The following is a 14,318-nucleotide window of genomic DNA, read 5'->3' on the forward strand; positions in this document are numbered from 1 at the left end:
ATCACTTGACATCTTGACACGTAGCACATCGACATCGAATTACCTCGTAGGTTTTAAGGTTTCCTCCCTCAATAACCCTTCATGCCCACTAGTATTTTTTTCGTCCCACCATCCTCCCCTCTTTGTCGTCCTTCCTCAACCCCATCTCTTCACCGTCCGATCCATCCTTTTAAGCCCGAGATACCAACCATGGTCCACATCCTTACCATGCACGTCAACCACACACAATCCGTCCCTTGAGACACTCACACAGCCTTATAATCATTGTGGTTAGTGTCTTGAAGAATCCCAGAAGGGTTCTCATTTTGTTTGAGAGTGGGAAATTGTGTATCTGTCTCAGGGCCCGCCCTTAAATAATTTTTCTCATCTAAACTGTGGGGATGTATAAACAGGACCGAATAGTTATCTAGTATATGTGTAGAAGATTACATGTATTGTGGGATGTGCATATAAAAAGAGGGAAACAAAAGGGAAGGAGCAGTTTTGAGGGGGAAACAATACTCTGTTGTTGTGGTTGTAATTTGTGAGTTTCAGTGGTAATAAGAACGGAAAGAGAGGTAGGAGAGAGGATGGGAAGAGGTAGGGTGGAGCTAAAGAGGATAGAGAACAAGATCAATAGGCAAGTAACTTTTGCTAAGCGAAGAAATGGGCTATTGAAGAAAGCTTATGAGCTCTCAGTTCTATGTGATGCTGAGGTTGCTTTGATCATCTTCTCCAATAGAGGAAAGCTCTATGAGTTTTGCAGTAGCTCTAGGTATACACCCTTATTATACATAAAAACAACTCTACTTTATGCACGCCCCATATACCGACTAGTCATGTACTGCTATCGAGTATAACCATTTGTTAGCAAGACTAGTTTATAACTATCTCTCTTTCCTTATCAAGATCTCCTCTTTTTTTTTTGCCCCCGTTTGTTTTTCATTTTTTTCCTCATTTCTTTAGCTAGGTAATCGTGTGCTATTGTTGGTTTTGAGAGATCTGAATAATAATCAATGGCAAGTAGGAGAAGAGGAGAGGAGAACAGTGAAGGTCGTCTTTAATTGAAGGGGGAAGGGGTGATGGTTGTTTTTCTCTTTTTCGGTGCTGAGCAAGTATGCCGTTTTGGTGAATATTTTGGAGCGTATAGGACTTTGTGCTTAAGGATGATGTTAGATCTGCAAGAGGAAACCATGAAAAGAAGATCATTTCCATTTTTATGTTTGAGGTTTTCTTTAACCCTTTTTTCGCTGATCTAGTTTTTGCTCTTCCCAACTCTCTCTTACCTTTATTTTCTGATCTTCCTAGCTAGTTCTTTTATTAACTCCTCAAAGAGGAGGAGTTTGATCGGTTCTTTTTTTAACAATCCAATTGTAGTGGTTTCCGTTCTCTTCTATGTCATCAATATGGTCTGATCTATACATGCTTTCAAAAACATGCCCTTAAGGTTCATGCAGCTAATTGAAAAAATGTTTTCTGCTTATGAATGCATCTTTTACAAGAAGTCCGGGAGTGGATGCTCATGAATCTGTAAGTTTGCAGCTGCTGCTCCTCAAACATGACAATTTAGGGTTTCCTTTGAATGATGCTTGTCCAAAGTTTGTACCTTTTTAGGGTTTCTACGGTCTTTCTTTGCAAATCTGTTTCAAATTTGCCATCTACCCAATTTGGGTACCCTCCAAAATCTTTTTTTTTTTTTTAATTTGGATCATTCGTGGTCTATGTTATTGATGCATACTGATTTTTTTTTTTAATCATTTATTGGGGACCGTTCGGGAAATAGAGCTCCTCCATAAAGCTTGGGGAGGTATGCTTAACAAAGTGTCTGGGAAGTTTTTCTGTGGGGTAGAGAGAGAGAGAGCTTCCATCAATCATTGAATTAGGTCTAGGGTTCGGTACGACGGATTTAGGGTTTGCTCAGTGTTGTTTTTGATGCAGTTTCGTGTCTGATCATCCAAAATCACAACTTTTTATGGTTCCTGCAAATATCTGGTTTTTTTTTTTGTAATGTAATGATTATTTTAATTGTGCTTGCCATAGACACTTTTTTTTTGAAGTACTCTTGCTAAGTTAAAGGGATTTTGAGTTTGTGTGTGTGTGAGTGTGTACATATATACATGGGATCAGTAAAAAATTACCTACGGATATATATTACATGGGATCAGTAATTATTTTGTGCTTTGCTATTAATTTGTTTTCTTCTCCTTTTAAATGAGTCTAACAGAGAAAGAAAGCAGTACGGCTGCACTGATTAATGCTTTTGACAAAACTCTGAGCAGTAATGAAGTCTTATTAATTAATGTCATTCAAAAAAAAAATGAATGAATAAATAAATAAATAGAAAGGATTGCGTATAAATAAATATACCTAGCTACGTACTGGGGATGTGATACCAAAAAGAAGAAGCTTGGAGGAACTGAAAGTAATTAATGATAATAGTACTGCTGGCATAAACATTTATTAGTGGAGATCTTAGTTCTGGCATTATTGTGTTTTTGTTGAATGAATGAAATCCCTTTTTCTGCACTCAATTAACAATGTTTAGAGTGACGCTGTACAGCATGGTCAAGACGCTAGAGAGGTATCAGAAATGCAACTATGGAGCACCTGAGCCCAACATATCCACCAGGGAAGCACTGGTGAGCACTCATTATTATATGGTATACATTAGTTAATTAATTAATTGGTGATCAGAGAAAATGTTGAAAATTAATATTCTAACTAGCTTAATTAGTGTTGAATTTCTTAAAATGTCAACAAAAAGCTTAAACGAGTTTGCTTAGAAGTCCGTTTGTAGAAAAAAAAAAAAAAAAAAATTTGCTTAGAAGTCGGTTAGATATATACTACTACGTACTAATTAAAATAAAATATTTCCTGAGAATAAAATGTGTATGTGACGTGACTTCCATTATACAGTACTTGTTTGGTTTTTGCTATTTTGAATTTCTTTACATAAAATTTTAACATCAAGATATTTTTTTTTTTCCCTTTTACCCGGCACATGAAGTTATCCGAGTCTCAACCATCTCTACTACTTTATAAAGAAGGCATTCATAGTAAACTTTGCATCTAATCTGTGTTGTATAAATTAACATGTGTTATATTAATAGATCTCTCCTATTGTCTACTCCTGCCCTTCAGATTCTTCCTCTATATTTTCCCTTTAGAGGACAAAATATACTCATATTTGCCCTTTAGATTCTTTTCTATATTTTCTTGGATAGATCCATAGAAATCCCGTTCATTAGATATAATAGATTACAGGGCACTCGTTTTCCTTGCCATTGACTGCAAGTTCTCATTTACTTACTGATTGTGTTCTAGGAGCTGAGTAGTCAGCAGGAGTATTTGAAGCTTAAAGCACGCTACGAAGCTCTACAAAGATCACAAAGGTACCTAGCAATAGATTATGCATGTTAAAAAAAAAAAAAAGAAAAGTGGAAGGACAGTAAAATCATTTTCCTTTATGCTGTTGTGATGGTAGGAATCTTTTGGGCGAGGACCTTGGTCCTTTAAACAGCAAGGAACTTGAATCATTGGAAAGGCAGCTTGATATGTCGCTGAAGCAAATCAGATCAACACGGGTAATCCTCTTCTTCTCCATGCAAAATTTTCATTAATTAGCACTACTTTCGTCCTATTCGCTCTAATTTTCGCATTGATCAGCCCTTGAAACTGGATTCTTTGATTTGTTTGAAGCCAAGTCTAGCCATTAATGGCCTGTGAAGTCCTACTAGCTAGCATTTCTAGTAGTACGTTCACCTGACATTCACAGTATCAGTTAAACTTGAGATACTTTGCAATAGATGCTCTAATTAATTTGGATCCAATAGATAGTCCAATATATATGTATATGATGCTTAAGAGAAATATAAAGTAAAAGCGGCTGCAAATTAATGACTGGATGATTTCCAGTTATATTCACCATAAAACATGAGGACAAGAGTACTCTCATTGACCCATGCTTCTTTTCCTGCCGTTTCATACTTTTCTTTGAAATGTCAATGGCATATACAGCTAGGCATCACATGAATTACTGTCAAAATAATCAAGAAGATAATGAGAAGATGAAATCATTGACATTGTAATTTTGGAGCAATAGCTAGCATCGAAAATTTTGCTGTAAACGAAACTGAAGATCGTATGTATGTGCATTAAACTCTACGCCTTGCATGCATGCAGACTCAAGTAATGCTGGATCAGCTCACTGATCTCCAGAGAAAGGTATTAAAACATTCTGCAAATTTTCAAGCAATCCAGAGTTCAAGTTTCTATCAAATTGTTGAGACCTTTTAATCATATATTTATTTTTGCAGGAACATGCTTTGAACGAGGCAAACAAAACTCTAAAACAAAGGGTAAGTTGTAATTTTCTGATCTTTAAATGTTTTTACAATCTAAATCTTTCCCAATGTCTAGACGTTAGTTGAACTGCATTCACCTCAGCAACATGACAGCACGTACAACATTTCTAAATAAATATCTTGCAGCTGATGGAAGGAAACCAAGTAAATCTCCAGTGGAATCCAAATGCACAGGATGTTGGGTACGGCCGACAACCAGCTCATGCTCAGGGTGATGGTTTTTTTCATCCATTGGATTGTGAACCGACATTACAGATTGGGTATGAACTCTATAATTCAGTAACATTTGATAACGCATCAGTTTCCACTTAGCATCCTACAGCAACAGATTTAGTACCTAGATTGTTATCAAATTTCAAGGCAAACATATTTTACTGTACTGTATAGTATACTATCCTTTTTATGTTGCATCATAGAAGAAGTGAGAAGAAACTGATACATACATATACATATATATATATGTATATATATTCACTGAAATACAGATACCAGAATGATGCAATAACAGTGGCAGCGGCAGGCCCGAGTGTGAATAACTACATGGCAGGTTGGTTACCATGATCAGAAGAAAAAATGCCTGTCATGCTAATGATTCCTTTCATAAGACTCGATGCAATTGATGTTCTATGTATTTTTATTTTGACTAAAGAACTTGTGTAATAGCGTGAATTTTCATAAGACACTATTATTATAATCTCCTAATGTGGACGAACCTTAAGTCATGTTTGCCTGCTCTAAGACTTGATCTCGTCATATTTTTTTTTCCTTCATCAGATGCAATTTCATTGATGTTAAAAGAGTTTTTTTTTATAAAAAAAAAAAAGGCCGTTCATCCCCAAGTTAAATCAGAAACATCAATATTCTTCGTTGAGGATAACTCTGGATTCTCATTTTCTTTCACGAAACCCCATTAACGTGTTCCGTCCAGAAAAGTAAAATGCACGGCGTAATTTAAATTAAAATATAGATAAGAAGACTCTGTTGCAACTGGGGGATTTGCTCAAGCCTATCCGTTGACATTTTTCCCCCCTTTGTGTTGCTTGTAAGGGTATTCAATTGATATTTGGGCTTCTGCAACCCGGTCCATCAATCCCATGGAGTTCAGGCCCATATTTCAACTTTGGGAATCTTAATCCATTTCGCCCTTTACAATTTAACAAAACAAAATCATCAATACATTTTTCAATTACCTTTTCATCTTACACAGATTACATCAAAAAAGTACTACCGTATCCTTTTCAAAAAATTGTTTCAAATAATCTATTATCCAAATACACTCAGTCTTAATTCATTACCTAATCTTGGCATTGGTTAATAATAGCTCTACACAAAATTTTCCTTATCATTCTAAGGCCTCGTTTGGAATCTAAGTTTTTTGGAAGTTTGTCTAAAAATTTTACTGTAGTGTACTGTAAAAGTTTTTGGAGAAATTTTTTAAAATGAAAAACTTTTTTTTTCCTTTTTTTTTCTCTTTCTCTTTCTTTTTCTTTTTCTTTCTTTCCTTTTTCTTTTCTTTCCTCTCTTCTTCTTCTTCTTCCTTCCCCCTTCCCTTTCCTTCCCCCATTACCTCTGCTTTCCCAGCAGCCATGGCCCTACCCATTTTTTTTCTTTTTTTTCTTTTTCTCTTTCTTTCCTTTTTCTTTTTCTTTCCTCTCTTCTTCTTCTTCTTCTTCTTCTTCCTTCCCCCTCCCTCTTCCTACCCCCGCCCACCTCTGTCTCCCACAAGAAGCAACAGCCTGCACGCCCAAATTTTTTTTTCCTTTTTCTCTTCCCCTCTTCTCCCTCTCTGCTCCCCTTTCCCTCTCTACTTCCCTTCACCCTCCCGAAGCCAGAGAACCAGCACCCAAGCCCTTTTCAATTTTATTTTATTTTTTTGCTTTTTCTCTCCCCCTCTTCTCCATCTCCCTCTCCCTCTTTGCCCAATCTGGTCGCGTGACCAGAGGGTGGCTAGGGAGGGGAGAGGGGATGCGATCTGGTCGTGGGAAGGGGGAGGGTGGCAATCTGCTCGTGGGAGGGGAGGGGGAGGGTGTCCAGGTAGGAGAGGGGGAGAAGAGGGGGAGAGGGAAGGGAAGGAGAGAGGGAGGGAGAAAGGAAGGAATAAAAAAAAGGGAACGCCGGCGCCGGAAGCGGCGGCGGAGGTAGTGGCGAGCGATGAAGGTATGGTGGATTGGGGTAGGGGAGAAAGAAGAAGAAAAGAGAGAGTTTTTTGTGTATTAGATATTTTTGAAGTGTGTAGATTAAAAAATTTGATAAGTTTTTTTGAATTCCTGTAGTTAAAGTTGTTAAAAAACTAATAGCAAAAAAACTTGGGTTCCAAACATGCCCTAAGTTTGCAACGAAAAATAGGATAATAGGGGTCTCATTAACATTTTCCGTAGTTGCCTCACACTTTTCTTTTTCTTCTTTTATTGACCAAAAAAAAAAACAATTTTTCTAATCTACCGTTCTATCATGTGTTTAATTCAAGTTCAGATATATAGGTCGATCTTATCCCAGAAACAAAAGTGACAACGACTCCAAGGGCAAAATGGGTCAGAAAGGGAAAGAACATTGAGTAATGGGGCAACAATTATCTATTGTTGAGCAAATATCTAACTTTCTCCGTGCCATTTTAATCAGTCGAAGGGGTGAATTTTCGGCTCTTTCATTTGTTTTGGTACTGCAGACCTTACACTTTCGACGCAGTTATCCTTTTTGTATTGTATCTGTAAGACGAGAGAAAAGGGAATCAAAATTTTAATAAAGTGCCTTTTCGAATAAGCCAACGAAAACCTGTCAATTTGGTAACTCGATTTATTCCAACGTACCGTCTCTTTTGTCCGTCCGCAGCGAATTGGATTCCGGTGTTCCTCGGTTACGGGAAAGCGGAGCATGATGGTAAGGCGTAAGGCGTAAATAGAAAGACATTGAGTACGTTTTAATTTGCAGAACTAAAACATAATAGTACTATCTCTCTTTCTTTTTTTTCTTTTTTCCGTTTGCAATAAAAAAATAATTTTATACATCTAATGTGATAGTACAAAAGAATTATAATTGAGCATATATACTTCTTCCACGACGTCATGTTTTTTGGATTTTGTTTTATGAATAAATCTTACGTATATCTGACAATATATACACTATCACGATTGAATATATAACACATAAACAAATTTTGAAATTCAATTTGTTATCATGCATCCAATGATAATGACGTGTATATATTGTTGGTGTATAAAAGATTAATACCTATTTGATTATTGTTTTAAAGGAAATTCTAAATCTCATAGAGGAGAGGGGAAGCGGGGGAGTTTAAGAATCAAATCAAAGAACCTCTCAATTGCCTAGTAATTTTCAAAAAAAAAAATGAGGCTTCACGATTTTATAAGCTCCGTGGTCATCGTCCTGTCGGATCTTGTGAACTTTTTTTTTCCTTTTAATACTACTGAATTTTTTTTCACCTATCTTAATCGTTAGATAGATCCCGTGTATCTATGTCAATGCACTTATTGCATCGTTCAAAATAACAGAATGACATGTTTACTTTGACCAACGACTACATGATAATTCTTGTAACTTAATCATGGATAAATTAAGTCAAATATATTATCAAAACAATCAAAGTGAATAAGAAATTCATCTTCTTTTAATTTTTTAAAAGGAGAGATGTAGTTTTGATCCTCCGATATTTGGCTTCTGAGCTAAATTGGTACTCAATATTTCAATCAAAACAAATCTAGTCTTCAAATTTTGTAATTTTAGAGAGATTTAGGACAATCAACAAAAATAAAACAATGACTAGCTGTCAAAATCAAATTGCTATTAGTCAACAATTTTGACTTTGTACTTTTGGTCCCTAATATTTTGATTTTGAATAATTATATCACACTAATTTTTAAATAGTGACATTAAGGATTTTAGCTTAAGTTGAGATGCAAGTTAGAATGAAACAGTATTAAATGGGTAATAATTATTCTAATCAAATTTCTCTATCTTTTTTTATTTTTTTCATTTTTTCATGCTAATAATATATCATGTGTTTCTTTTCTTTAACACAATTAGTCTCAAATTTGGTAGAATACATGCATATTATTATTTCTCTCTATTAACAATTAATTAATAATGAGTTTTATTATTTTTATTTCTAATAATAATTTAAAAACTTAATTAAGAATCCCTTTAAAATATATAGACTACATACTTTTTGAAAATTATGTTGGTCCTTTTTTTCGGCATTTTAATATGTTATCAATTGAGTTTGAAATGAAATTGGCATTGGTACACATTATATGCATGAATCACTAAATGATAATCAATGTACGTAGATATTAAAATAAATGCTTTAAAACTGCCAAATTGGAACATTAGATTTTAATTCAAAGGAAAGACAACAGAAAATAAAAGATAGTTTTCGTAAGAATTTGTAAAACTACTTCACATTGATACTTACCTTCATTAGTTTTTATAAATACAACAACTAACTATAAGAATTTGAAACCTATGTGCATAAGATATGCAACAATTTTTGTAATTGTAACTATAATAAACTTAAACTTTAAAACTAGAATTCTTCTGTTCCTCGACTACTTTATGTTTTATTTATTATTTATATATTATCATCCAATAATAACTTATTTAACAAAGATATTCTATTTATGTGGCAATCATACCGTGCCAATATAAAGTGTTTTATGAAGTTTTATAAAGACTTAGGATTATATTTGTCATATATTTAATTCAATTCATATATTATTTCATCCTAAAATCCCTAGTTGTAACTATTTAAAACCCAAAAAAGTATATACGACATATTATTATTTCTCTCTATTAACAATTAATTGATAATGAGTTTTATTATTTTATTTCTAATAATAATTTAAAAACTTAATAAGTATCCCTTTAAAATATGCGGACTATATACTTTTTGTAAATTATGTTAGTCCTTTTTTTGGCATTTTAATATGTTATCAATAAAGTTTGAAATGAAATTGGCATTGGTACACATTATATGAATCACTAAATGATAACTAATGTACGTAGATATTAAAAATAAGTGTTTTAAAACTACCAAATTGGAACGTAGATTTTAATTCAAATGAAAGACAACAAAAACAAAATAGAAGATAGTTTTCTTAAGAATTTGTAAAAATACTTCACATTGATAATTACCTTTACTAGTTTTTATAAATACAATGACTAACTATAAGAATTTGAAATCCATATGCATAAGACATGGAACAATTTTGGTAATAGTAACTATAATAAACTTAAACTTTAAAACTATAATTCTTTTGTTCTTCTACTACTTTATGTTTTATTTATTATAGGTATATTATCATCCAATAATAACTTATTTAACAAAGATATGCTATTTAGGTTGCAATCATATTGTACCAATATAAAGTGTTTTATGAAGTTTTAAAAAAACTTAGGATCGTATTTATTGTATATTTAATTCAATTCATGTATTATTTCATTCTAAAAGCCCTAGTTGTAACTATTTAAAACCCAAAAGACTATAATGATCGAAATTTGAAATATTAGGGATTAGAGATGCAAATTTAATACATTTGACTGTTGCCAATTTGATCTTGATCATTGGTTATGATTATTTTCCATTAGTTGTCTAAAAAAGAGCCTAAAATCACAAACTAAATATTGAAGGTTAGTTTGAGACTAGATTTTCCATTACTTTTGGGACTAGATTTGTTTTGTCGAAATATTGAAGGTTAGTTTGAGACACAAACTAAATATTAGGGATCAAAACTTTAATTTCTCCTTTTTTTAAAATCATAACATTATCAATAAAAACAATGTATCACACCCTTAATCCCTCATGTCGATTCCTTTTAGAGTAGTACTATTAGAGAGTTGTCGACTATACTCGTAGTCTCCCGGGAGTCCAAGCAAGTATAAATCACACTACGGAACAAAATATTGCATTAAATCTTATATATATCTATGATATATGTGAATAAGTTTGATTTCAAATTCAAATTTTACATAATTATTAGTTATCTAAAAATAATAAGGTAAACTACAAAAAATTCTCTGTGGTAAACCTAATATACAGAAAAACCCCCTATAGTTTCAAAATATACAATACGACACTTCGTACTTTGTACTAAATTGTAAAGTTGACGGAATCCGTTAAACTTAACGGAAATGACTTATTGGAATCTAAAAAAAAATTTTATACCTAATTTTTAACAAATATACCTATTATACCCCTTAACTCTCAATACTCTCTATATAGAGAATAAAACAAATGATTTATTTGACCTGTCTTTTGCTTAATTATATCAGGGCATTCTGGTCATTTCATACATTTTCGTTAAATTTAACGGATTCTGTCACATTTACAATTTAGTTCAAAGTACGAAGTGTCATGTTGTATATTTTGAAACTACGGGAGTTTTTTCTGTATATTAGATTTTTTACCCAAAATAATAATATATATTCGATCAATGTAGGAAAAATTAATCTATATTGCATTTATGCTTTAACATCATAGTAGTGTGCCTCAATTTGAGCAATGCAAGACTAAATAACAAAAGCTACCTAATTTCTTTCTCATTGGCAAGAATGATCCGTGGATGACTTATGAAACACATACGTGGTTGAAGAGGGATAAAATGAATATGGACAGATGTCTTGGGCTCAACACTTTTGACCGACAAGTGCACGGTAGATGTCAGAAGTTAAAAAGCAACAGTGAGTCACCAAGGTGAAAATTCAGCTCACTGCCTCAGCACCCGGCCTCAAGGCCATAGTCGAAAGCACCGTGGCCACTTGTACTTCGCAACTAACTCGCCCGCTCAGCGACACAGATAAATATTAGATCTTACCGATGATTAAGGATCGTTTTTCTTACCAATGGGTGAAGGGACATACCTCCAGCGGGAACTCCTAATTCCACTTTTCACTACGTTAGTTTTGGCTACAATCTGCATTGAGCATTACGCATTTATTTCCAATGCAAATGTTTGGGCCACTTTTAAGGCCGATTTCAATATTAGCTTAAGCTAATATTTGTTGAATCTCAAAAATTAATTGAATCTCAGAGTTAATAAAAAAAAAAAAAAATTTTGGACCAGTTAACAAAGGAAGGTTACATAGATTTGGGGTTTTTTTTAATGTGAATGTGGTGTTTTTGTTTAGATTATTAAAGCTAGTGGCTAGTGTAAACTCGTGTGTAGTGTATCCGACGTGTGCATTATTACATAATGAAAATTAAGAAGTTTATTTTAATAATATCGTCAACTGGTCAATTCTCGACTCGTAATAAGATTTTTCTTCTCGCTTCTTGCATATTGACACACGAATGAGGATTAAAAATTATTGAAAGTCATACTAAAATGAACAATAAACCTAAAAGAGTTTTCAAGTCCCAATTTAACTAATATGAACATTAATCACGTAAACATGAGCAGGGTTGTCAATTGGTGTTCATGGTTTTGACAAAATCCAAACTTGGCTCATAAAATAAATGGAGCTTTCTAGTTCAGGCCTATATTAGAAGGTTCAGACTTAATTTACATTTTAACATGATCTTTGGATTCAAATTGAGTTGAACCCAAAATCTAAATCAAGTACATAATTATATATAATATTTATGAATGATTAAAAAATTGTATATAGATTATTAATATTAATATTATAATTTATAATTATAGATTATATATATTATTATATGGATTCATCTTTCATACACTAACATTGTATACACTATCAGCATTAGATGAATGATAACTATGCAAAATTTGAATTTGAAATTCATTTTTTGCACACATGTCATGAATCAAACGGTGATAGTGTATACCCTGTCAGTGTATATAAGATTTACTCTTATTATATATTATATTTATATAATTATACTTACACATGGGTTGATTCTTAATTGGACTTGAGCCAAGCAAATTTTAAATTCAACTTATATTTAATTCGAATCACATATTCAAGTCCAAACTCTGTTTGGCCCTATTAAATATAAGGCTCAATAGCTCTTTTTTTTTTTTTTTTTTAAAGACCAAATAGGTCAAGCATGGGCTATAACTCAATTCCAATGACAACCCTAAACGTGAGATCCTCATTCAACATTGGAGCCTTCCCATCTTCTCATTCTCTTTCCTAAGGCTTGAGGAAGAGGATTCAGATCTCGTTTGATAATTCAATTCAACACTTAAATTTAGTCGATTCAAATTTTAACATGTTTAAATGCGTTTGATAATCAAAAGTAGAACATTTGATTTAATTAAGTAATTAAGTGCCACTAAATTTCTTAGACAAAATTAATCCTAAAAAGTCATAAACTATTCATTTATAATTTAATGTGATATACATTCAAATGTATTAAATTTAATATTTAACAATTCAACAACTTAACAGATTCAGATTTCAATTTTCACATTTCAATTTTATCAAACACACCCTCAATACAGTTAGGGTTTTGTGCAATTCCATTTAGTTGTTGTACTTTTTACATTACTTGAGATACAATTACATTACATTCTTATTTTTAGAGTAAAAAGTTGTACATGAATAAAAAAACTGACATAGATTTTCAATACTACATTGTAATATATTTTTACACAAAAATTTAAACATATAAAATAATCGGACGGAAACCCAACCACATTGAGTTCTTGCCTAATGCTCGGAGTTTCCCCTTGACCAAAAATAAATAAATAAATAAATCCAGTATGAGGTATAGTTGTCTCCGACAATTAGAGGGGGTGTACTTCATAGGGATTATGATCATTAGGCTTAAACAAACTCTTTTGGTGGTGTAATTTGTGGTGATTAAGATCATCAGGCTTGAATTAAGCAAGTAAAAATAACTTTTTTGGTGGGGAAGGGCATTGACAGATTCCAAGGCACATATACTCAAAAAGGGCAAAAAAGGAAAAAAAAAAAGAAGACAAGAGCGGCAGGAAGTTTTCTTATGATTGGCAATAGATCCGTAATCCATGATTTGGAAGTGATTTATTAATAAACACAAAGCATCAGCATCGTTGAGCGGGCACAGACGTGTTATAGTCCAGGAATATGGTGACCGGTGACCTACGTTGGACTGGATTGACACCGGTTCCAGGCAGCGTCAGCACTCTTCCACTACCAGCAGCCGCCATCCCTTTGTTTACAGATCACACTCCACGTGGCAAAACACCCATTCGGAGGAAGTCCACAGGTATTTGTTCTACTCCTCCGTCCGCATTTGGCAGTCCTATTTTTTTTTTCGTCTTTCTAAATTATAGTCTATTTTTTAATTAAAAATATAATTATTTTTTAATTTTTCTAAAATATTCTTATTCAATGTAGATTGTTATTAGTATAAATTACCTTATTTAATATAAATTATTATTGAATATAACCTATCCCATTTAATGTAAAATAAGGATTTATTCTTTCTTTATCATCAATTGAAATTCTCATAAACTATCAATTCAAGTTTCTATGAATAATTAATATAAAGTTATACTTTATTTAATGTAAGGGTATTTTAGAAATATAGCAATTTAAATTTATTTTTTCAACAAAACTAATTACTTTTTCTTAAACTGTATGAAAAAAGAACTAGAACTATCAAAATGGGAGAGGGGAAATAGTACTCTAGCAACTAGTAATAGGATAGCAGTAACTATTTTTTGGGATAAACTAACTTTTACTCTATACTACTTCATCACATAACGCTCTTATGAGTTAAATATATATATATATATATATAACTCTCTCGTGCTTTGTATTAAAATAACACTGCTAGCTTTTTTTTTGGTTGAAACTAATAGTCAGTAGTAAAAAGTCAAAATCAACTAATAAATTGACAAATTTACTCATTCATTATATCTTTTTTTCCCTCCAAATATACACAAGAAGAAATTGAAATAAAAATAGATAAATAAGAACTAAAAAAATACCATTAAAAATTTTGTTTAAGAACCTGTAATGATAATAATAGTCAAGAAAGATTTGGAATTTTTTGTTTCTTATTTATTT

At 32.5% G+C, this 14,318-nt stretch overlaps 1 protein-coding gene across 2 annotated transcripts; it reads left to right on the top strand.

Moving 5' to 3' along the window:
* Positions 1–323: 323 nt before the first annotated feature.
* Positions 324–5,065, top strand: LOC113753969 (agamous-like MADS-box protein AGL9 homolog). Of its 2 annotated transcripts, none has more exons than XM_027298252.1 (8): positions 324–754; positions 2,525–2,618; positions 3,304–3,371; positions 3,464–3,563; positions 4,162–4,203; positions 4,296–4,337; positions 4,470–4,603; positions 4,829–5,065. In XM_027298252.1, exons 1-8 carry the CDS (start codon positions 570–572, stop codon positions 4,902–4,904), a joined length of 741 nt encoding a protein of 246 aa, XP_027154053.1. In that variant the 5' UTR covers positions 324–569; the 3' UTR covers positions 4,905–5,065. The 2 variants fall into 2 exon arrangements, with proteins under 2 accessions (XP_027154053.1, XP_027154054.1); XM_027298253.1 differs by having other exon boundaries at positions 2,540–2,618.
* Positions 5,066–14,318: the final 9,253 nt, after the last annotated feature.

Source organism: Coffea eugenioides, chromosome 11, assembly GCF_003713205.1.
Source record: "Coffea eugenioides isolate CCC68of chromosome 11, Ceug_1.0, whole genome shotgun sequence".
Taxonomy (NCBI): domain Eukaryota; kingdom Viridiplantae; phylum Streptophyta; class Magnoliopsida; order Gentianales; family Rubiaceae; genus Coffea; species Coffea eugenioides.